The 23,016-nt window shown below is 40.9% G+C and overlaps 4 protein-coding genes and 1 long non-coding RNA gene across 11 annotated transcripts; 3 read left to right on the forward strand and 2 right to left on the reverse strand.

Annotated features, from left to right (window-relative positions):
* The first annotated feature begins 241 nt into the window (after positions 1–241).
* Positions 242–2,666, forward strand: LOC124218645 (C-type lectin domain family 2 member L). The gene is made up of 5 exons (XM_046625276.1): positions 242–378; positions 697–798; positions 951–1,166; positions 1,521–1,625; positions 1,798–2,666. The coding sequence occupies exons 2-5, from the start codon at positions 729–731 to the stop codon at positions 2,256–2,258; spliced, it is 852 nt and encodes a 283-aa protein (XP_046481232.1). The 5' UTR covers positions 242–378; positions 697–728; the 3' UTR covers positions 2,259–2,666.
* Positions 2,341–5,416, reverse strand: LOC124218643 (nicotinamidase). Its single transcript, XM_046625275.2, has 5 exons — positions 4,854–5,416; positions 4,519–4,742; positions 3,732–3,996; positions 3,502–3,648; positions 2,341–3,287 (listed from the first exon to the last, which is right to left on the reverse strand). Exons 2-5 carry the CDS (start codon positions 4,734–4,736, stop codon positions 2,892–2,894), a joined length of 1,026 nt encoding a protein of 341 aa, XP_046481231.1. The 5' UTR covers positions 4,737–4,742; positions 4,854–5,416; the 3' UTR covers positions 2,341–2,891.
* On the forward strand, positions 5,159–14,871 carry LOC138191013 (uncharacterized). The gene is made up of 2 exons (XR_011177235.1): positions 5,159–5,394; positions 14,686–14,871. It is a non-coding gene; the product is annotated as an uncharacterized lncRNA (long non-coding RNA).
* On the reverse strand, positions 5,634–17,876 carry LOC124218642 (uncharacterized). 4 transcript variants are annotated; one of them, XR_006883139.1, is made up of 11 exons: positions 17,725–17,876; positions 17,357–17,467; positions 17,090–17,236; positions 15,062–15,286; positions 14,782–14,979; positions 14,479–14,671; positions 14,148–14,262; positions 13,424–13,573; positions 12,679–12,720; positions 5,914–6,098; positions 5,634–5,690 (listed from the first exon to the last, which is right to left on the reverse strand). XR_006883139.1 is itself a non-coding variant. In XM_046625272.1 (10 exons), the coding sequence occupies exons 2-10, from the start codon at positions 17,452–17,454 to the stop codon at positions 11,986–11,988; spliced, it is 1,215 nt and encodes a 404-aa protein (XP_046481228.1). In that variant the 5' UTR covers positions 17,455–17,467; positions 17,725–17,876; the 3' UTR covers positions 10,864–11,985. The 4 variants fall into 4 exon arrangements, 2 of the variants coding, with proteins under 2 accessions (XP_046481228.1, XP_046481230.1); XR_006883140.1 differs by lacking the exon at positions 13,424–13,573; XM_046625272.1 differs by lacking the exons at positions 5,634–5,690; positions 5,914–6,098 and adding an exon at positions 10,864–12,032.
* A 140-nt stretch (positions 17,877–18,016) lies between these two features.
* Positions 18,017–22,052, forward strand: LOC124218641 (RCC1 and BTB domain-containing protein 1-like). 4 transcript variants are annotated; one of them, XM_046625269.2, is made up of 11 exons: positions 18,017–18,174; positions 18,405–18,683; positions 19,111–19,313; positions 19,411–19,569; positions 19,687–19,948; positions 20,013–20,140; positions 20,238–20,507; positions 20,582–20,706; positions 20,799–20,896; positions 20,990–21,120; positions 21,201–22,052. In XM_046625269.2, the coding sequence occupies exons 2-11, from the start codon at positions 18,596–18,598 to the stop codon at positions 21,339–21,341; spliced, it is 1,605 nt and encodes a 534-aa protein (XP_046481225.1). In that variant the 5' UTR covers positions 18,017–18,174; positions 18,405–18,595; the 3' UTR covers positions 21,342–22,052. The 4 variants fall into 4 exon arrangements, with proteins under 4 accessions (XP_046481225.1, XP_068992469.1, XP_046481226.1 ...); XM_069136368.1 differs by having other exon boundaries at positions 18,405–18,571; XM_046625270.2 differs by having other exon boundaries at positions 21,184–21,301.
* The last annotated feature ends 964 nt before the right edge of the window (positions 22,053–23,016 follow it).

Raw genomic sequence — 23,016 nt, forward strand, 5'->3', positions numbered from 1 at the left:
CAATGGGTTATTGGGTCAGCCGGTCATCAGCCTTGCACAAATCGTGTACGAAAACAGCACAAATTTGCGGTACATATCCGCGTATGACGTTGAGATATGATTGTGCAACGTTTCAAGTCCGTTCTTAACACCGCAAAGATTTTATACTACCCAAGGAAAGAAAGCAGCGTATCGCGTAGGCATCAACGGTTCCCCGAACAACACTCGGCAAAGACATTCAGGTGGGGAGAAAGCGGGCCGATCGTCATCACAGGTGAGGCAGACTGCAGACACTCCGGAACCGTAGTCAGAGTCGGGGAGCGAAAACAATTCAAGGATCAAGTGTAGATCAGAGGAATCTCTCAGCAAGTGCACCTCGACAAGATACATTGTATACAGGTAATCTCGCGTCCGTTATTCACAATCTTTTTGCATATTCATCTGCTTGGAGCATTCGTCCTGTAAACTGAGGCTCAGGTTCCTGCCACGTTAATCGTTGAATTCCGAAGAACCGATCTCAGATAAGGTCCGCAACGACATGAGTTGCAGGTCGTATACTGTGGCTGTATCAGAGTGTTGGAATTTCCGGGAGAAAGTTTCAAAGTATACGCACGTATATACGTGTACGCATGTATGGAACGAACGCAATAAGCAGTATGAATTTTGAATAATCGTCTGTATTTTTTTTTCTCATGCTTAATATCCAAATTTTTACAGTTTCGTTTGGATCCCAATATCAACGCGACAGGATGCTAGGGGTGTGGATTGGGGTTCTGACCCCTCTACTGACGGTGTGGATTACATTGCCGTGTGTGAGTGGTACGTATGCCTCAGAAGTGACGAATTGATATCGCTACTGCTTAAGATGATGATGAAGTCATTTTATAGCGCAATGGACACACCAATACTTACTTACTAATTATACTTACTTACAATAATACTTACAACACCAATACTTGTTCTTCACACAGCGATATACCTACCCTCAAACGTGTCAATGTCGTCACCCTCGAGAGCCGACTCCCCGGGGCCCTGGAGCGAAATTCTGGAAGACTGGGTTCTTAGTGGTGGGGCTTCATCTCGTATGTCAAGGGTCATGAAGATCGGCGACAATGCCCTGACTGTCTCACCATCTGGCAACTCGCCGAACAAGCGGGATGTTTCCGAAACGGACCTGTACCTTCTGGGTAGGATTCATTGAAATACTGCAGATATTAGTATTAGTTTTGTGTTTACATACAGTATATGTATTTCATATCTGGCCCCTGAAATTCATAACCAGCAACCTATATCAGTTAAACAGTAAGATTAAGTATAAACGAAGCATAAACTACAGCCTCAAATTAAATAGTCAGCACAGCATCAATTGCTGTGTTACGTCCGGCGTACCACCTCTCTCTATTGTTCCTACTCGCTGACTCTATCACAGTTCTTATATAAATATCATATCGGGAGTAAACCAAATTCACGGACGTAACAGTTGTTTTTTCCTAAAATTAATAATCTAGACAGTTTGTAGATTTCATTATCATTTCCCATAGGAGCGATAGAAAAACTCGTCTACAGGGTGGATTACATGGAAAAACGCTTAAGAAGAGCAGAGGAGCTGCTCTATTATGTGGTTTCTGGAAACAATCAGGCTAAAGGTAAAATTCCGTCAATTCATTTCAAATAACTGTCCTCTGCTCACCGCTGCCTCAGCTATGGCCCAACACTTTTCCTTGAATACGAATCGGGCTTATCTCAACGAAAGGTTGACGCATCGTTCGCGTTATCGCGGTCATTAAAAGCCCACTTGACACGATGCTCCTTTATCAGATCCGTGCCCGAATAACTACACGCGGGTGGGCAAGAACTGCTACCACTTCAGCGTTCGCGAGTTCGACTGGAAGTCGTCGGCGAGCATGTGTAGAAGTTTCGGTGGCAACCTAGCGGAGTTGGAGTCTGTTGAGGAGAACCAGGACCTGATAGCCCACCTGCAGTCGGTCAAAAAGGTCCGGGGCAAGAGCTTCTGGACAGGGGGATTAAATCCTGGTCTCCTGTGGATATGGGCTGGAAGCGCACGACCTGTCCACCAGGATACTAAGCAAAACGTCACCGGCGACGGGAGATGTCTTAAGCTCGAGTACAACCCGACCTCAAGGATATATTCGTACAAAGGCGATGATTGCGGGGCGAGGCACAGCTACGTCTGCGAGTTTTCCACGGATGATGAGTCCGCAAACAAACTCGAGAGGACAGCGCGCCAATTGACGATGCGCCGTCAGAATGTAGATTAAAGTTTTGATTTGCTCACTTCTTTGTTTACGACGCTTGAAAACCGACCCAAGCCTGGGGTACAGTCACTACCGCAAGTTGATATTTATATTTATTATTTTAGCATTTATTATCGTTATATAGTACATACTTTGCCTTGCCCGTAGCATAGTGATATAACACACGGAGATACGCTCTATTGTACATATATAAATAGATACATACATATGTACGAATGCTATGATTGATTAAAGACTTGTGTACCGTTACATAATAGTAAGTAAGTAAGTTGTAATACCTATGCATTATTTGCGAAGATGAGGAATAAAAATTAAATTAAATTTCATCAAACGCCACAGTTATTCACGTGCAGTCGTACTTTGTGCAAACCTATAACTGCAGTCGCGGCGTATGTTTGTTGCGGCGATAGAGAGACTAGAGAAAAATACTTGCCTAACGCACATGAATGAACTCACGTGAGGAGATAATTCATCCGAAGCGGTACGCAGTTCAAATTTGTTTAAAAACCAGAGAAGACTACGGAGCGACGCTACAGGTACGTAAGACGTGAGTAGCAAGCACGGGGGAGGGAAGGGCAAACTCTGCAATGGTGAGGTGGGTTGACAACGAGCGACGCCACGCTACATCCGATGCAATTATTCTGCACGAGAGACCACGGCGCCATGTTTCTTTGCCATTGACTTGGCAAGCTGCAGAGCCATCACGAGACTGCGGGTATCTCCGGTGACGAACCGCGGCACAGCTTGCGAATCGGTCAGCAGGCCGCCACCATCCTCGATAAGGCGCCGTGTGTCCTCGACGTCGACGGGGTTGACGCCACGGCAGCAGTCCTCGACGACGGCCAGCCGGTAACCGAGTCGAAGACCGTCGAGGCAAGTCGCTTTCACGCAGACGTCGTAAGCGAGGCCACACACGTATAGGTCCGTCGCTCCGACCTCCTCCAGGATGTTCAGCAGCTCTCGCGAGTCCGCACGGTTGTTATCTGAGAACACTGAGTATGCCTCCATGTCCGGATGCTGGCCCTTTCGCACCTGAGGGTGGATCATTTTACGTATATAATTAAAGTGCAGTCTGCATTTATAAGCTCAAATGAAAGCTTCGTGCGTATAGTGTACAACATGCGACATGTTCTGCGGCATACGCGCTTGCAGATTATGCGTTGTTTCTTGAATATCAATGACATTTCATAAGTATTCACGAAATTCCGAAGGATTCCAGGTAACTGAACACCTAGATCGTTCCTACCTTGCCTGATCCTGGCGCTATCACCAGATCCTTGTGCAGCTGCGCCCCCCAGGAGTCAATTACGCAATGCTTCGGCCACAATCGCTGTTCCAGGTATGGATCGCGGAATACGACTGTGTCAAAGAGCTTGGCTTCCTCTTTGGAGATCTGCAGCGAGACAATGCAAGGATTGGGTAGCTGCCGTGTAATGACTTGAAAATCTGGTGTAAATTTTAAGGTGCAATTTGTACCTTAGAATCTGAGTGGAGCTCGCGAAGGCCAAGGTTTTCATAGAACCCAATGTGCGTATCAGGGTGCCAATCAAGGGAGTAGACAACTTTGTGCCACTTTACCTCAGCCAGCAATCGATTTATCGGCTCGATTACTTCAATGCCGTCTTGCCCCTTACCGCAGTGTCGGAGCGCGAGCGAACCATCGATGAAATCGTTTTGCACGTCGACCACGATTAAAACATTCACAGGATTCACCACGACCAACGTCCATTCGTTGTAACACCTACAAATCATCCCTTTGTGTGAGTGGGCACCAACGTGCACGATGATAAAACAAATCGACAACATATTCAAACGAATCAATGCGGAATACAGAGAATAAAAAATTTTTATTTTCAACGATCATTGAGGGTGAATTTTAACGGTCGCAACCGGCTTACGCAACAAATGTTGCTTAGTCGGTAATGCTGCCTCGTACTTGTTGCGCGGTATACGATTTACATCGATTCTGCTCGGCCTTTTTCAGAGTGACGATAATTTAACCGAAATTCATTTCCTTGATCTAAAAATATACTGGGCAGCTTTGTGTACATAAAAATTCGCACGCTATGTTTCTTTAGTCGAGAATTCCTGGCATACTATACAGACTGATTCCGAATATTTGTAAATAGACTACTGAATATTGACGTCCGACAATGACTCGCCGAGGAGAGGCACTTTCCTTGACTGAAAAACGTAATTTTCTTCTTGGCTTGCCGTATCTGAAATAAATTGAGAGCGCATTAAATCGGCGAGATCGACGTACCTTTCCCATTCCTCGCGATTGAGGTATCCGTCTTCGTCGAGGTCAAGGATGTCGAATATGTCCCTGACCCTGTACTCGTGTCGCTCAACCTCGTCGGGCCCGAATAGCTCGACGCACATGCTCCTGAACTCGTCATAGTCTATGAGGCCGTCGTGATTGGCGTCAAACTTGGCGAGCAGGGCATCCGAAGAGTCCCAGGTTTTCTTGTCTAAGACCATGGCTTTCTGGCGAATAAGAATCAACCGTATGCAATACAGAAACATACTCGTGAAAGGACGCGGTGAAATCAGAGAGAGAGCTAGATCAGTTACACTAGGCTCAAATAATCTACCTACTTTTATTGTGAGAAAAAGAGAAGGAGGGAGATGTGGCCGACTCGGTACTGTCTTTGGGGCCTGAGATGCGCGATCCTCGATCTCTGAGGGGTTCGGTTAGAGTGCTGGCGCGATTTCGAACGATGATGGCAGACCCCTTCCGCAATACGACATAAATGAATGGCGAATACACGCAGAGGCGAGTGAGTATCCCCGCACGGGCGGGTACGTTTATATCGACAAAACAAATCTGGTTGCTTGCGGTTGGGGGAAGTCCCCTCTGAAGAGGCGCGCGCAACTTCCAACCGGCACTGCGGCGAAAACCGAACTCAAAAGAATTCGTTGGGGGGATCCACTGACTACGATCTTTACAAAAGAGAAGCGCCCGGCGGGGGGGGGGTCGTGACTCTCCTTGTGTTCTTTTCTGCCTTAGTTGGACACTTTTTAGCCGTTCTCTTCCTTGTTTAGATAAAATTAGATCGCCGCATAGTCTTTTCATTCTGCATTCGCCGTTCGAATGGTAAAAATGAATAGCAACGGCGATATTGGATACCCTGTGTTGGTGAGTATCCTACGGTCACAATACAGATTACATAATATATCCGTGACGCTCCAGATCGCGTTACGGCGGAGAGAGGGAGGGGGGGGGGGGGGGGGGAATGTATGTGTGATAGAAGGCTACACTGGGATGCAAATTCATTGCATAAGGAATATTGTTAAGCGCTAGTTCGGTATCCGGTGTATGTAAATATACTTTACAAACTATGGTATGGTATACATATATAGGTAAAAGGTACGTACATTTCGAGGAGCTTCGAGTAGCCTCGCCTATGTAAACCGATTCCGCACTCCTCCGAACTGCGATGAAAAAAGGTCAATAATCAGACGTACGTGTTAAACCGGCATATACACCGGATAGGGTACTCAGATCTTTGAACTGGTTTTCTTTCTCTTTATCCTTACGAAAGATCATAGAAAACCCTTAATTTCCTGACAATTCCTTGCTCCCCAAATTGGTCTGACAGCTACCCCAGACATACCCTGGTTAAATAAAACCATTTCTGACTGAGGAAAAACTCACGGAACGACGAGCGGTGCTTCCGGTAATTTTGGGCCGGTTAGCGTCAGGCTCCGGTCACCCTGTGTCAAGTATGGCGTTCGCCGGTTTGTCAGGGATCCTCACCACCCTCGACGAGTGGCTCGACTTCGTCTACGACCAGAGGAAGAACCCGATTAGTGATCGTTATCCTCTTCTTTGGTTCCACCCTATATTGAGGGAGATAAAGAGAGAAAAAGAAATAAAGAAAAGGCGTTAAGGTCGTGAAATTTGGTGGGGCAACACGAGATACGTCACGGCATAGCGTGTGTGGAAGGTACAAAAACGGTATTTTGTACTGCGGTCGTTGGCCTATATTAAGGTGTCGACATAATCAATGCGGATATCTAATAAACCGCGCGTCTTTGTTTGGCCACCCCGTTTGTGATTTTATTTTTCTTTGTCTTGTTTTCTTTTTGTGATATCATGTAGAGCAGTTTTTCCTGCACGACTTCTGACCCTTAGAGCTACGTAGCTCAATGCCCCGAAATTTGCTTACGGAAAAGCTCGGATTTGAAAAACTACCACTCCTGGGGCTAGTAAAGCATTAAAAATTCAAAAGTTATTGAGAATCCGCTGTACATTGCTTCACACACATACTTGCCCGCTGCAGTTTTCCTGCAGCTTTTTTTAGGTACATAATAAGCTACTATAAGTTAGTCCACTGTGTGATAGGTATAAGATACAAGCGTTTCTTTTGGAACGAAGAAAAAAAAATGACAAAGATAAAATAAATAAAGTATGTTTATACACCTGCCATGCGATTCCGAGAATATATTTTTTCTTCACGTCATATTCAATCGATTAGGCTATACTTGTACTTCCTGTACAGTTTTGCGTCTATATTTATTATAGTATCCTATGCCTATATTTTTTCACTTTCAATTTTACTTTTTTCCTTGGTATACGCACAACGTGCATACACAATAAGCATAAATGGCGGTTATGCATAGTTTTCATTTATTCATTTGATATATATTCTTTTTCTACGACGAATCGACACAATGACATAGACCATCGCGTGTGCTTTTGATCAATCACGAGGTACGGACTCGTGGCTTTCAGTGAAATTACAGGATGTGTATACGATTAGAGAACCACAGAAAGAAAATTTAAAAAAAAAAAACGTTGTAATAGTAACAGGCTGGCGTTCAAAGAAAACAGATGGACACCATTGGCCTTTTTTCGACTATACGCAATAAAGGTAATTATACGAACGAACGACTAAATGAACGATAAGTGAATAAATGTATAGGTATATTATTTGGTTGTTTTTACTCACCTGAGCTTTGGCTGATTGTGAGTGAGGTAAGAGGTAAGGTAGAAACTCGAGGCATTTGACTTATAAGTATATCGATCGCAGCCACAAATTTATGCCAGTACATACAACGTGTGTCTCGCAAATAAGCCTCGGGCATTTTCTGCTTTCGCTTTTCAATCGCACTTGGTCGTGCTCAATTATTACACTTCTTTACTTTCGCCTCGTTTCGATTTTTGCACGTTAGTTTGAGGATTTCTTTCTTTATTTATTTTTTTGCCTGCGTAGAGAAATTCTACAAATAAAACAAATCGGCCCTCAATCCCTCATCATATTTTAATATCGTGCGCCGTAAGTGCTCCCGATGTTGCAGCTCGAGCATCATTTGTATTGCCTTCTTTTTCATCCAACCAAATACGAAAGTAATCAAATAATTGTTAAAATTCATGTCTGCGTGATATAAATGAATAGTAAAAAGTATTATATTGTTGGCGTCGAACAGATACTAATCGACGCAATTATTTGGGCATCTCTACGAGGCATTAATTCGTTTGCCGGATTATAATTTTCCCTGAACAATAACAACAACAGGAGAAACAGCTTATTGGAAGTTGAAAAATATAATTCAGAATGGCCACGAAAAGTGGTGAAGATATTTTTCGGTCATTTTCTGCGGCTTTCATATTCTTCTGTCAAGATATATGTATACAGACTGATATGTGTAGCTAATATCCTGCCTTTTCAAGGTATTCTCGTGGCCGTATTTACTATACTGTTTAGTTCCGTTTGAAGGAAAAAAAATAATATGTCATGTGTTCTGATTATTCCAATGATTGGCCACGATAACAGGCTTCACAGTGTTCAAGACAGGTAATTTTAGAGGAAATAAGGAAAAACTTTATGAAAATAAGGGGGTATTACGGTGCCGATATTTTTTCATAGTACTGACCAAATAGAGAAAAATTAGATACACGCTAGAGTGTCCGTTATTTTGGTCTTTTTGAATTTATTTTCGATTGCACGACGAAAATATCTTCATGTTATAGAAAAAAAAAAAATTTCCTAAGTATATAAAAATTTTAGTATAATGTTAACACGTGCCGGGGGGACGATTACAATTTTGAATGTAAATTACATAGATATTTTTGAAGTTTTTCACAAACTAAAATCAACTGAAAAAATCAATTTGATGCTTGAGAATAATTTTTATATTTCTAACTAAATGTGGGAACAAAATAATTTGGGATTAGCACACGTATCCAGTAGATAACGATACTCAATCAGACCATAAAAATTATGGTTTTGTGAAACATAAGTTCTTTTTTTTCCTCCCCATGTTAAATTCGAAGTATAAACATTGTTCTCAAGCATCAAATTGATATTTTCAGTTTATTTTAGTTTATTTGAGGGAAAAAAAAAGCGACTGGCTTGCAAAAATATGGGGGTTTCAGGGGATAATTGACTGTAGTTAAGGATACATTTAGGGGAAACCTTCAGTTTTAGAGTGCATAAAGGGGAAAAATTAGGGTAGATTAGGAAAATAGGGGACCTACTGTGTAGCCTGCAATGAGAATTGCAGATTTCAAATTCGCCGAAAAAATCATACCGAATACCCAGTGAGTTCAAAGTCGGGTGGTCATTCTGGCAATCTAACTTTCTTTAAAATTTGTACACAGTTTATTGCTTGTAATAAAAGTCCCAATGATAGTAAACAACGTTAACTATACCAACGTAATACACAGATTTCTTTTGCTGACAATGAAGGCACAGTGTTAGACCTCTTAATGGATTATTCTGTATTTGGTTTTTTTGACCTCATTATTTTAACTTTCCTTCACTCTTTCAGTTTCTCAGGTGGTTGATTATTGTATGCACACCTGTGAAATAAACTTAATTTTTGTCATCATATATATAATATATATATATATGTATATATAAACATTTTTTTCTTTTCAATTTGAAGATAGATTTTGAAATTTTCGTACTACGGTATACACATAGATGATGAAATGATAAAAAGATTGGAAAAAAAAAAGAATCGCGATGTGATTGAACATGTTCATATTGTGAGAAAAAATTCTAGCCAGGGTGTCCGCTTAAATTTTTTTTGTTAGACCTTGATTCTTCCACACTTTCTGACCTCAAAATAAAAAAGCATCGTCTTCTTATCCTTCGTAGTGAAATAATTTGAAAATGGCGAGGTAAGACAATGCAACAATGCAAATTTGTTGAATTAAATAATGGTTGGTTTCTTAATTATTTTTTTTTTTTAGATTATATCGTAATTCGAGCCTTGAAATTCATGAATTAAGCTTCGTTGTAGTTTCGGCAGAGCGTAACCTTGTCGTATATTTTGCAATTTTGCAGTTCAGCGATTTCTAGAATTGCCTGACATTTTCTCCGCCTGCAGACACATCCCCTAACGTTTTCGAATTTCGCCAGTTGATTAATAAGATCAAGTGCAGGACACCCCGTTTTCTACGCTAATTCCCAAAAAGAATTTAAAAAAAGTATGCGATAAGATCGTTACTATTTACGTCTCCAGATCAGTTTTCTTATTCTATTTTGTATTAAAAAAAATAATAATATGAATGCTTTTTTTAATTCAATAGAGGGAAAATAAGGCAACTAAAGAATAAAAATGAGAAGCTTCAGTTTGAAAAATTCTGGTGAAATCGAATTGAAAGAAATTGTGAAACATTTTTTTTATTTAGAGTATAGAAAAGTTTTGTTTTTACCTGCGCACCCTTCTCTCCTACTCGAAGTGGTGTGATACTTGCATTTAGATACCTACGTCTTGTGAGATTTGTCATCTCTCATCTCTGTGGTGTGTATTTTCATTTCTTTTTTTTTTTTCTTTTCTTTTTTTGCCTTTCTTAGTCTCTTGTTTTTTGTTTGGTTTGTTTGCTCTACCTATTTGTCGCCAATGGCTGATTAGGACTACATGTAGAGTATTGGAATTTGCAGTCCCCCATTAATTGGTTGTGTGCTGGTATCCTAAGGCAGTTGCTGGTTATTTATTTTTGTATCCTTTATTTTTTGTTCAATCTCTCTCCTCGCGTTATCATTTTTGCGAACAGCAAAAATTGTATACGTATAGAAAATCAGGTAAGGTAACAATAAATATAAAAGAATATGGTATGTTATTTTCCTTGATCATTTTTGTTCTTTTTTTTTTTAGGATATTACTAAATTTTTGTTTTCTTCATATTTTGACGTTGACGTTCGCTATGTTGATTACAATATATATAATGTAATATATTGTAATCAATATATATAATAATTGTGTCTACACTGATATATATATGTATATATATACATTAATGAAAAAGAATTCAGGTAAAAAATGCGTATTAGAAAAATGAAGAAAACAATGATGTACGACATTTCATTCTGTACAAGATTATTTTTTAATGGTTATCGTGTAACCGATTAACCATTATTTTGATGACATTTTTTAAAAAATATATGTATATATAAGTGTCATATTAAATCGTTATGCATATGGAATTATCCCTCCCTCATCAAGTAGTTTAAATACTTATTTAAATCCCTCTTGATTACTCGCCAAGAAATGCCATACTAAATATATAGCAGTATATATGTATAATGTATACATACATATAAAAAGAAAAAGATTAAGAAACCGAGTCAAACTAAAAGAAAAGAGAAACATGTCTTGACAAACGCATGTATTTCACCGATAACGTAGTCAGTTATCACAATTATCATTATTATACTTTTCTTTAATTAATAAATTATCATGTAAGGTACATTTGAACGACTGAATTTACATAATAATGTGTCGAGTTCGGATATTAATATACAGTTGATATTTTGCGATTTTGTTTCTTTATCGTCTTTCTTTGCCTTTTGTATTCTTTGCTTCTTCTTGGTGTGATTGTTAATGTTTTCACTATGATAATAATTACTATGTAAGATGCCAGGGATTTCACTGGAAAACTCCCATTGCATCAGCGCGGATCCTTAATTATATAATTTTCTCGCAAACGCAGTTAATTTATTCATTTGCTTTTTCCTTGAATCGGCCTAATTAAATCTTCCTTCAATATTTTGGAATTTAGGTAATTCTATTAAAGTATATATGTAATGCATAGTTTACAACAACACATGTCAGAATTACCACACAACTTACTTAAGCCTAAAATGATGAGCAGAATAGACGACAAAATGAGAACATATCTCCGTCTCTGTGTATCAGTTATTTCTATGTGCTGTTCTATTATCTATTCCTATTTTCTCGCTGTCACCCTTTCTCTATTTCAATTTCTCTCCGCCAGTCAATGGTAAAAGTTTATCGTCGGTTTTGCATTAGTTTTTTTTTCTGTGTATTATTTTCCTGGTTACTGTGAATTCTGGTTGAGAATTCCTAGCACAAAATTATTTCTTGCACCAGTAACACCGTCGTTTTTCAAGAGTGCGACATACACCTGTGTTCCACCTATGCGTATACTATATGATTTCATAGGGTATGTCTCACAAGTAAATAATCATACGCATTGCATGCATAAAATATTGAGGAGACAGGGGGGAGAAGAACTGCTCATTTGCCAAATCCCACAATAGTCCTGATGCGTCGGAACGCAAAAACGTTTCGATTGTATAAAACCTATCATGATTGACAATTCCTTCGTTCTGTTTTTTATGTTAAAATAGAACAGATAAAAAAACAAAAAACAAGAATTTGTCGCACGCTTGAACAACAGACGGGTCAGATAATTTGGAAAAAAAAAACTCATATCTAACATTTACACTTTAAATAGTTGAATTGGTAATAATTAATAGCGTCGCTGAGACTGGGCGTTTTGGTAACCAGCACTGCCACCTGCAAACAACCATACCTCCTCCGTTCAATCACTTTGGTAATTTCATTGAAATTTCTCTATTAAATATTATTTTTTAATTCAACTTACACACGAACGTGTTAATTTTATACCTTATTCACAGGTAGCGATATTATAATAATATAGTACATTAGTCTGTATGGGATATAGACGAGCATGTACACGACTACATGTTTTAATTGTGTCATCACTTAACGACAATTGTCTCCCCACAAGCAAATATTCTCTTCGTCTCGCTTTCAATCTCTGGGCTTTGTATTGATACAACGCTGCATTGTATCGACTACTACAGTTATAATAAATATTCGGTGTAAAGGTACCGTGATCAATGAAGATTAACTGCCTGACATTGCAAAGATTAACGGCTGCTTCCCCGTGTTGAATTATTTATGATTTTCGAGGAGCAGTTATGTTTGACAAATCGAGCCACCTTGCCACACAATGTTATTTTTCATTTACTCACTGTATTTCATAGTATTATATATGAGTAGAGTACGACTTGCAATGGTGATAACGCGTTGGCGAGTGCGCGCGCGAGTCTCGCTGTGTCGGTTTGACACACAAACATGATCATGATGGTCAATCTTACTATCTAGGGTGATATTTTAAATTGCAAGCGTTACTTACCATAGTCCTGTTTCCCATACCCGCCATCTTGACTCGGATAGTCTGTAAGCAGAAAGAAACGTTCACCTTCAGTATGTTGTAGTGTACAAATCATCGGCGTTTACCTCCGTGTCAGTCTGTCCGTCCATCCGTCTCTTGCAAAGGTTCAAAACAGGGCTGGGTAACGTTTAAAATGGTTATACTATGTTATACTGAACGTGGATTTAAAATGCCATATGCCAATCCTCTGTTGCTTTGCTGTTCAGTATTGAGAATTTTACAACATCGTTGAATGTCGAATTGTTTTTTGCACCCATCAAACATTTTACATTTCACACATAACGATAAAAACTAATTTCACTTATATATTCCAAATCCGTTAGAGGATTTTACCCAGCCCTGGGTTCAAAATATATTTGCGCAACCAAAGGGCTACGTCTAAGAAAACACGTTTACAATCGCGAATATGTTCAATGCCGTTGTAGTTGAGCTACAACGCATTCCAAGCAAGACAATTAGTTGGCCAAATAAATTTTAACACTTGACAAGTTTCGGCTCGAAAATGAATTGCACACATCTACAAGATTGACATACACCGTAAAACACAAATAAATACGAATAATCCCCTAGTGTAAGCGACGGTTTCACAAAGTGAACGACACACTCAGCGAGTGAAGACTGGCGTATCTTGAAGCTATTGCGAATTGCTATCGGGTGGAAACGGGAAGATCAGGTCAATAACCGTAGGGAATACGAAATAACTAACCGTAGGACTGCGTAGAGTAGCCACCCCCGGTTGTTGCGGTGGTGGCGTTAGAGGATCGGTCATCATAGGGGTTGGCAGGGGCGTAACCGCCACCCCCAGCTGCCGCACCCGCTGCAGCCCCCTGCTGGTAACCGGCTGCGTACGGGTCACCTGGTATTATATTTCATTCAATGTTTAATTGTTGTACTTCCCTCAATCCGACAGTTTGTTATATTCTATTCGAATCCTGAGAAACTACCAAATACAGAAAACTTTGTCTTGGCGATGTATGGGTAAGATTTTGCTGCGACAAACCCTCGGACGTTGTCAGTCACGAGACTTTATTATTTTCCATCATCGAGGCTTGTGCGGGTGAGAAGAAACCAGTTTAGCCAGGATATTTAAAACACGCCCGAGAGCCAGAAAAACAACATCCGGTGGTATCCGGGCGTGATACACTCCATTTATTATTTTTTATTAATTTCTGTCATTCTCACGTACCAAATTATTTTTTACAATAATCAATACCAAAAATGTTTCGGCCGAATATATGGCAACTCTTATATGACCATGCACGCACAGTACGTGTTATAAATATTACCAAATACGATAGAAATAGGAGGAAAGTCGGGACATGGACGGTAGGAATCGAGCCAAAATTGCAAATTGTCAAATGTGATCAGTTGAAAAAATTATTAAGTAATACAGTTAAGGCTTTTTTGCTCTCACATATTGCTCTACTTACCGGGTGCGGATGCTTTTCCATAGCTATAGGGGTCGGCCGAGTTGTAGGCAGCTGTAGGTGGTACGTTGGGTGCTCCGCCATACCTTCCGTCTGTTGGCGCTGGTGCTGCGTATCCCTTCAGAAAGGACAAATCAACGTACGCATGTACATGCACTTAAGTCTCATGTTATTTTGTCATTTTTTTTTTAAACTAAAGAGACTGCTTCCAGCACTCGTAGAAACACGGAACATTCTATAACTGTGCGTTATCGTACAAGTTTTGGCAACCCTCCCTCCTTCGGAAATAACGCAATGGCAGGAAACGTGACGATTGAAACATGCAAAGACTTACGGTAGGTTGGGCGTAATCGGGTGCCTGCTGATAGCTCTCATAGCCAGAATAAGGCTGAGCATAGGGTCCCTGCTGTGCCGAGTATCCACCGTATCCTCCACCTCCTGGCTGTGGTTGTTGCTGTTGTTGCTGCGGCGGTAGCTGCTGCTGAGAGTAGCCATTGCCGGGTGGTCCACCACCGCCATAACCCTGGCTGTTTTGTTCCAGGCAAATGGGAAAAGAGAAGAATAGAACCCATCAAAGTTTGAACCAGCGAACAACAAATTACCACAGCGTTTCAGCTCAGCAACAAAGGTTACTCACTTATTTGGTGGGGCAGAATAACCGTTTGAATTCTGCGAGGGTGCCTGATCGAACCTGGGCCTCTTTGCCGGACCACCAGCTCCCATTGGACCACCACCCCGCTTGATAGCACCTCCTCTGCCGCCAATGCCTCCTCTACCACCTCGATCTCCAAACCCACCTCTGCCGCCCGGACCACCTCTTGGGGGACCGCCACCACTGTGAAACAAGAGGAGTTTATATTGGCAAGCTAATTCATAGTGTCGACTTGAAATTCATTGTCGATAGACAAGAAACTCACCCACGGCCACCCCCCCTACCACCTCCTCGGTCCATACCGCCTCCACGTCCTCTGAAGCCTCCACCACCACCGCGCATGTCACCTCTACCAAAGTCGCCTCTGCCTCTCCCACCTCGGAAGCCGCCAACTCCACCGCCGCCTCGACCTCCTCTTGGAGGACCTGCCATGCCTGGTGGAGGAGGGCCACCTCCTGGACCCGCTACCATTCCCACATCTGGTGGACCTCTGCAGAAAATATAATGTAAGGATATTGAATCGGTCAACATCAAGTGGAATTTATGCCAATAGTTGGAAGACAAGTTGCATAAAGCCTTTGCACAAAAGTAATGATGTATATGATATAATGAATTGTAGACTAACATCAATAAGTAACACTTTTACCGAACTGTTTAATAAAGCTGTTTACATGAATGTATCAATTTAATTCAACAAGTTCATTAGGAGAACACGGAACAATAGTAAAAAGATCAGTTATCACGAACTTGTTGTATTTTTATACAGTTGTAACTAGTGCATTGGCATGCAAAGAATATGTTAAAAAGTTTAAGTCAAATTTCAAAAGCTGCCAACACAGTTGATCATGAAAGATTAATCTGGAAACTACGCAACTATTATGGAATAATTTGGAACTTATTAGAATAGTTTGGAATATATTTAGTTGATGAAAAAACAGATTGTCAAGATCAACCATTTTCAGTCAGAAAATATATTGATGCTTTCCGGGATTCAAAAAGGTTCAAATCTAGCTGTCTTATTGTTCGTATTATACATCAACAATGTCAACAAACTCATTAGGTACTCTAATGCATTATTATTTGTTGACAATATATTAGTTTAAAAGAATTAAACATATTGATGAAGTTAACAAGTTACATGAAAATATTGGAGTCATCGCGAAATGGTGACTAAACAATAAAATGACCTTCAATCCAAAGAAATGTAAAACAGTAGCATACTCATTAAGTGAACTAGAATCTCATGAAATGCTTATTTATTTTCTAAAAAAAAAAATAAATAAACTGAGAAAGTAGAGGAAATTAAAGATCCAACGATTACATTTCAGTAATCTTGAATTGAAGAAATGTCACAAACGTCAGAAGTACTGTAAGGAAGAATTGAGATCTTTTGGGACTCAAGTGTCATAAATTAAAAAATTCAGAAACGTAGATGATTGTATATATTGGTTACGTAAAATCCATTTTGGTATTTGGAAGTCAAATATGGTCATCCCGCCTATATTACAAAATGTATTTAAGATAAATCAAGTCCAACACTTGTCTTATAAATAAATGAGTCAATGGATTTGTTTAAACCCGACTATTCTCTACATGCAACAAAACACAGAATACTCTAGAATTAGCAAGAAATTATAGTAAGCCATTATATTTGTACAGGGTGTTTAATAACATGATTGATTCTGTGAAGATCTTATGACAATTCGAGTTTTACATACCATCAAGAAGATTTAGAAACAAAAAAAATAATAGTTTCCACAACATTGAATTTAAGTAAAATTAAAGCAGGCTTCTAGTTAAAGAACGGGTCTTATAACAAAATAAAATCTTTAAAAAATTGATAATTTACAACTGATAGTACATTATTGAAAAATCAATTGTAAAAGTAAATATTTAAATATTAATTAAACCAAGACTGTTAAATTGGTTGATTACTTTTCATATTATTGATAAATGTCAATATACCAATACATATAATCAATTATAATTGGAATTGTGTATTTAAATCTGTTTTATAACTGTTTAAAATTTGTATCTTTTAATACAACGTAAGTTTGCAATTATGACTTGGGTCTGAACCAGTTTTTGGTGAAATAAAATAAAATAAAGAGATATGCTCCAACGCAGATCAATGCTCAGGAAACGAGTCATTAAAATAATGCTACAATTAATCGACCATTGAGAAGAATATCAATACTGCATGGCAAACTCTGGATTTTCAACATCTTGATTATCATTAGGTTTCCAAGTTTAAAAACCTTGTTAAAAAGAACAACCATGATCATGATCTTACCCTGGGGGAAAGTGTCCGCCACGTCCACCTCGACCAGGTGGCCCGCCTCTGCCTCTCATTCCAGGGGGTCCTCCTCGCATTCCTCCCGGTCCGCCAGGACCTCCCCCTCGGCCACCTCGCATCATGCCACCTCTAGGAGGTCCACCTCTGTTTGATATTGGACAGAAAAATCCATACTAAAGCTTGCACATGGCATAAAATGAAATAGAGCAAAGGGAGAAATGTATAGAGGTTGACGGAGTAATTAAGATAGTGAATGAATCTTACCGTCCTCTGTCGCCAAAGCCGCCGCGTCCCCTCATCGGCGGTCCGCCGGGTCCTCCACGACCGCGAAATCCTCCTCTGCCGGTTGGTGAGCCGTCCATTAAGCTTGGGATTCTGTCAAACAACAAAAAATGCTAATAACGGGAGTAAATCAGCAAGAAGTGACGCCGACGAAAGTTAAGGCGCGAATCAGGCCCGCGTTCCCGGTGTCACGCAATCCAGGGAAGAGACGCCATGGGATGCGCGAGGATCGTCGTTCACGCTCGGCGTGAAATTCACTAAAATAAAAGTTGTTCGAACCCGCGTCTCGTCCAGACGTGACGCCGAGGGTGCGAGCTGTCAGGTGATAGGTGCTTTTTTGGGTAACTTACGTCTCTCCAGAAATTGTTGAAATACTCGCGACGTACCGACAAGAACAGGACAACGCGCGGAAAATGGACGCCGGAAGAAGATGGACGCTAGTTCCCGGCTAGGCCACTCGCAGCGCTACCGCTTCTCTTAGTGCTCAACCGTAAAGTGAACATTGCTTAAGATAGCGAACCATTGGTGTTGTCATGAACTATGGCGACAGTGCCCTACACTTACCGACTCACTTAACAGCTTAATCGTGTCGGTACGGATAAGATCTTTCTGTACCAAAACTCCTCGCACCGTCGCAATCTGCGATTCGGCGGGGTTACATATAAGCACAAGCAACTGACTTCGACACCTTGAACCAATGGGCCAACCGATAGTGCGCAAATAGAACAGCCCGACGAAGACCTCGCGGGCGCGGTGAACTCTGCATGCCTTTGCACGTACACTGCTAGTACGACTGCTACGTACGTAAAGACATTTTTAGCGACCGATCTTGCCTATTGTTTGTCGCTGCGCGTCAATGAACGACCGTAGTCCCTATGGAACAAACGCACGTACTGTACGCACGCATGATCGTTTGACGTTTCTCGAGACGATCGAACGGAGCGGATGTCGAATAGCCGCAGTTTTCTTTCGTGCCGAATGAGAACCAGGGTCTTCTTATCATACCTCAAACTTTGTAATAAATTCACAGGACTCTTCCGGCGACGGGTGACGAGTGAAAGTTTAGTCCCAAGCATCTCTGTGACGTTTGCGCCGTAACCTCAAAACAGCTATGCGATCTAAAAGAACAATCGTCTGACACGTCAGCCGCGAGTTGTCGTCGAGGGTTTATCTGTTTCATACCAATAAGCTAGATAGGTAGGCCGTCGCCTATCTTCAAAGATGTCACGATTGGATCTAAAGAATTGGCCAATATTTAGTTTACTGGAACCGGAATTCGTAACCAAGATACACCTGATTGTCGTATACGGTAAGAAACAGTAAGAAACCCGCGGTAAAGTATAAAATTGAAGGGTGAAATCTCGTACGTTTTGTATACGCGTCTGCGGCAGATATGCGTGCACCCACACAGCCAGAACAATTGCTACTATAGCTTTTATTTTCTCATCTTTTGATGAAATGGTAACCGTCTAATAGTCGCTCTTCGAACGGTTCGAACGCGAGATTTACCTTTAAACAACGACAGTACAGTATAGTACAGCTGTATTCGTTCTCGCAACATTTCTACCATCGTACTTTTCCGTGACGAATCACAGTAGACAAAGAACTTCATCGTGACGCTTGTTGCCTACTGCCAGGCTGCACTCTCGCGATATATTGCGCCATCTGTTAAACGCGGGAATTTTCGAAACGAGGCAAGCTTATGACAATTTTAATTTACTCACATCCCTATTTAGGTAATCTGGGGAACGAGGCGTTGATCGTCACGAGGGACGACATGGTATACGCCCTTGGTAGCAATACGACCGGCTGCCTGGGTACTGGCGACTCCCACAGCACACTGCATCCAAGGAAGGTCGAAGCTCTTTGTGAGAAAGGGGTAAAGACCTTCGCTTACGGAAGCGGTCCGCACGTGTTGGCTCTCACCAATGCTGGGGAGGTAAAATCGTATCAGACACACCCGTTCACTGGCCAATATCTTACGGTAATTGTCACCAGAATAAAATCTGTCTTACATGATGGTACGTTTGTAACAGGTTTATTCCTGGGGGCACAACGGTTACTTTGAATTGGGAAATGGAACTTCTAACCAAGGCCTTACCCCAACGATCGTGAGTCTGCACCCTGGAGGAAAAATCGTAGTAGACGTTGCTTGCGGCAGCCACCACTCCTTGGCCCTGACCAATGAAGGAGAGGTATAATATATTAGTGTAATAAAGGAAGAGGGAATACCTAAAGTGAATGGTAGATGCAAAAATTGTAAGAAACCGTGTAACGATAAACTGATTGATGTCAGAATTAACATGTCGCAGGTGTATGCCTGGGGTCAGAACAACTGCGGGCAAGTTGGTAGCGGAATAAGTTCACACCAGGGAGCCCCACGCAAGGTTAACTCGGGTCTGACCGGAAAAAAGGTTGTGTCCATTGTCTGTGGCCAAACGTCAAGCATAGCCGTGACTGATGGTGGTGAGGTGTACGGGTGGGGTTACAACGGGGTCGGCCAACTCGGAATAGGAAATTACGTAAACCAGTTGAATCCGATCAAAGTCGCCGCCCTCGCCACGGTGGTTATCGGTAAATTTCTAGATGGGGGCTTTCTCTGCAAGGGTATTTGAAACTGTGAATTTAATCATTCTAGAAAAAGTCGCATGCGGTTACGCCCACACCCTTGCTCTGAGCGACGAAGGAACTCTGTACGTCTGGGGCGGTAACAGTTATGGTCAATTAGGACTCGGCAATAAGGCGAATGCCTCTAGTCCCGTCAAGGTGAAGTTAATAGGCAGATGAATAGGCAGGCACAAACGCAACTCGATTTCACCCATTGTGACTGATAAATAATTTTCTCATTTTTTGCCATCTCAAGGTGACCATGGTAGAGATGGGGAGAGTATCAGACATAGCAGCCGTTCATTACAACCACATAAGCGTTGCAGTTGGCCAAGGAGGATGCGTTTACATGTGGGGGCAGTGTCGGGGCCAGAGTGTTACCTGGCCGACGCCAACGCGGCTGCTTCATCCTCACGACGCCCTCGCCTTTTATGCCAACCCAAGTGTCATGCATCGGCCGCTTCTTCTCCATGCCGAGGAAGAAACCGGGATACTCGACTGCCTAAGGCAAGCCTTTGACGACGCGGTACGTTGTTTGTCAGTATTGTCATTTGTTAGCGCAGTTCCGCAATGTATGATAACAAATTTCCGCGTTAATAGACGACGAGTGATCTAGTGATACAAGTTCAAGGAAAGGCAATTCACGTTCACAAATCGGTACTGAAGATCCGATGTCAACACTTCAGATCCATGTTCCAGGAACACTGGGCTGAGGACAGTCAAAAGTATGCAGGGCATTTTCTAGTCTTCTATTTACTGTTACTTTCGACATCTAATTATCGTCACTTAACTAAGTTTTCGTTAATGTACTTTTCAGCATTGTTCAGCTGGATCAATTCTCACATGCAGTCTATAAATCTTTTCTGAGGTACTTGTACACTGACGAGGTCGATCTACCTGCTGAGAACGCATTAGGTTCGCCAAATTTCTTTCATTACCATTATATTCATAGCAAAATCGTTGAAGTTGATCCATATTTTGAACTGTGATTGCTGATACGTACCGTAGAACTTCTGGACTTGGCAAACGCGTACTGCGAGACTCAGCTGAAAAGACGCTGCGTTCAGATGATCAAGCGAGGTATTACCGTCGAAAACGCGGCGTTCCTTTACAGTACAGCAATCGAGTACAACGCGCAGGTGTGTTCAAAAGTTTCGTTTGCTCGATTTTAGTATTAAAAAACTACGATAACAGAATATTAGGAATGTGTCTCTTACAGGAACTAGAAGAATTTTGCTTCAAGTTCGCCCTTAACCACATGACGGCTGTGATACAAACTCAGAATTTCTCCAATCTCGACGAAACTACCTTGAAAACTTTTATACGCAAAGCTGCTCAAGCAGGAGCCTTCAAAACTTAAACAAAGGAACGATAATACGAAGTGGCTGTGCATTCCGTTAGACAGCGGCTGTTGCAAACTTTATCTTTCAAACCTAATCAAGTTGTAGATGAAAACGTTCTGCGTCAGAAAATTTACTTTAGCGATGATTCTAGCATTATAGACAACCGCGCAAATCTTTCCTTGAGTGCGTTGTCTGAGCAAAACAATACTGTATATGACTTATTGCCATTTGATTATGGGTAATGATATTTTTTATACAATGTATGTAGATAGGTAAGCCTACAGAGTCTTTGTTCGTTGCTGAACACGTGTGCAACAGACCCAGCCATTTTACCTAGTGCCCGCATAAGCGGCACTCTCACTGTAGCATTGGCATTCAGCACCCAATAAATAACTCCGCGTAAAATAATGATTTTTTTATACCTTAGTGATTAGCATAAGAATGATGTTTTGCAGTATTGCATCGCCCGTCATTCCAAACACTCCTTATATCAAGCATTTGCGATATTGATTAGAAAAAAAGTAAGTAAACGCCCTGTGCAATACCCTTGGTATTTGTTAAATTATTAGCATACAACTACGTTCATCAGATCTAAGTTTTTATACTGCATTGTGCTTTATATATTATATATAATTGTCTTATGTAAATATTTATACATACAGTATATGTGTGTAAATATTTGTACCAATACTATTGTATAATGCAATACATGCTTTTTTATATTTCAACACTTTCTACGACATTTACTTTCCATAATTTACGAAGTATACCTACCTGTGCCGTACCACTATTAACGTACCAATGCCAATGCCGTAGTACGGAGACGAGCCTGTAGCAGACAATTAAGGTCTCATCAAGGTCTTCCAGAGATTTGGTTTCAGGGTCAAAAAATTCCTTGAGAGGGCTGCGTCGCTGTTCGATCATTGGACTAAGATTTCGTGAGGCAAGTTCTAAAATCCCAACATTTTCTCTTTTTTCGTTTTTCTCTAGAAATCGTAATACCCGTCGATTGACGAATTGTTCTTTTAGGCCGGCAGAATTCCGAATCATGTGTCAAAGTCCATTTCGTCGAATTTTGGTCGGCTTCTTGCAGTGAGACTCCGTGCGCTTTGCGTAATTTGTAACCGACTCCGATGTACCCTGGTTGTTTGACGAATTCAGTTTGATTAAATTTGAAGTATGATCCGCATTATTCGCGTCTGTTACGCGCATTATAGAAATTTCCATACTATACATTCGACTGCAGATTCACGTGTAAGATTTGTGAAGCCAGAATTTCCGCAAGTTAATTAAGACGTAGCATATTTGTTTTCGTCGCAGGAGGAGAATGATATGAGGCAAACGATTGCAAAAATTAAATCAAACATTGAAAAAATAGATTGCATATTATAGATATTATGCATGAATATTCCTGTTAAGAGAAAAACCTTTACGCACATGCTGAGAATATGTATTGTAACAAAGGGCAATCTAGGATTCTGCCTAAAGAATAAATGGATCTTCTGTGCGTAATGAGAAAAAGTCGAGCCCAAGAAACATCGTAGCAAAAAATAAAGTATGGACAAGCGGATATATTTTGAACAGAAATTCTCGTTTTTAATCTCTCTCGATTGATACTGGTTGACGCAGCAATCGTACACACACGAACAAAAGATTAAACATTTGACAATGACTGAATATGATAACAGCATA

This window comes from Neodiprion pinetum, chromosome 5 (assembly GCF_021155775.2).
Source record: "Neodiprion pinetum isolate iyNeoPine1 chromosome 5, iyNeoPine1.2, whole genome shotgun sequence".
Lineage (NCBI taxonomy): Eukaryota > Metazoa > Arthropoda > Insecta > Hymenoptera > Diprionidae > Neodiprion > Neodiprion pinetum.

What these genes read in the sequence shown, in the direction of transcription:
- LOC124218645 (XM_046625276.1), top strand. Translation starts at nt 729, where the DNA reads ATGCTAGGGGTGTGGATTGGGGTTCTGACCCCTCTACTGACGGTGTGG. An exon ending in AACGGACCTGTACCTTCTGG is followed by an intron (nt 1,167 to 1,520) that starts GTAGGATTCATT and finishes CATTTCCCATAG; the next exon opens with GAGCGATAGAAAAACTCGTC. An exon ending in TGGAAACAATCAGGCTAAAG is followed by an intron (nt 1,626 to 1,797) that starts GTAAAATTCCGT and finishes CTCCTTTATCAG; the next exon opens with ATCCGTGCCCGAATAACTAC.
- LOC124218643 (XM_046625275.2), bottom strand. Translation starts at nt 4,736, where the DNA reads ATGGTCTTAGACAAGAAAACCTGGGACTCTTCGGATGCCCTGCTCGCC. An exon ending in AATCGCGAGGAATGGGAAAG is followed by an intron (nt 3,997 to 4,518) that starts GTACGTCGATCT and finishes GATGATTTGTAG; the next exon opens with GTGTTACAACGAATGGACGT. An exon ending in AGCTCCACTCAGATTCTAAG is followed by an intron (nt 3,649 to 3,731) that starts GTACAAATTGCA and finishes GTCTCGCTGCAG; the next exon opens with ATCTCCAAAGAGGAAGCCAA.
- LOC124218642 (XM_046625272.1), bottom strand. Translation starts at nt 17,454, where the DNA reads ATGGACGGCTCACCAACCGGCAGAGGAGGATTTCGCGGTCGTGGAGGA. An exon ending in GGTAGGGGGGGTGGCCGTGG is followed by an intron (nt 14,980 to 15,061) that starts GTGAGTTTCTTG and finishes CTTGTTTCACAG; the next exon opens with TGGTGGCGGTCCCCCAAGAG. An exon ending in CCGATTACGCCCAACCTACC is followed by an intron (nt 14,263 to 14,478) that starts GTAAGTCTTTGC and finishes TCCTTTCTGAAG; the next exon opens with GGATACGCAGCACCAGCGCC.
- LOC124218641 (XM_046625269.2), top strand. Translation starts at nt 18,596, where the DNA reads ATGTCACGATTGGATCTAAAGAATTGGCCAATATTTAGTTTACTGGAA. An exon ending in ATGCCTCTAGTCCCGTCAAG is followed by an intron (nt 20,141 to 20,237) that starts GTGAAGTTAATA and finishes TGCCATCTCAAG; the next exon opens with GTGACCATGGTAGAGATGGG. An exon ending in CAATCGAGTACAACGCGCAG is followed by an intron (nt 21,121 to 21,200) that starts GTGTGTTCAAAA and finishes TGTCTCTTACAG; the next exon opens with GAACTAGAAGAATTTTGCTT.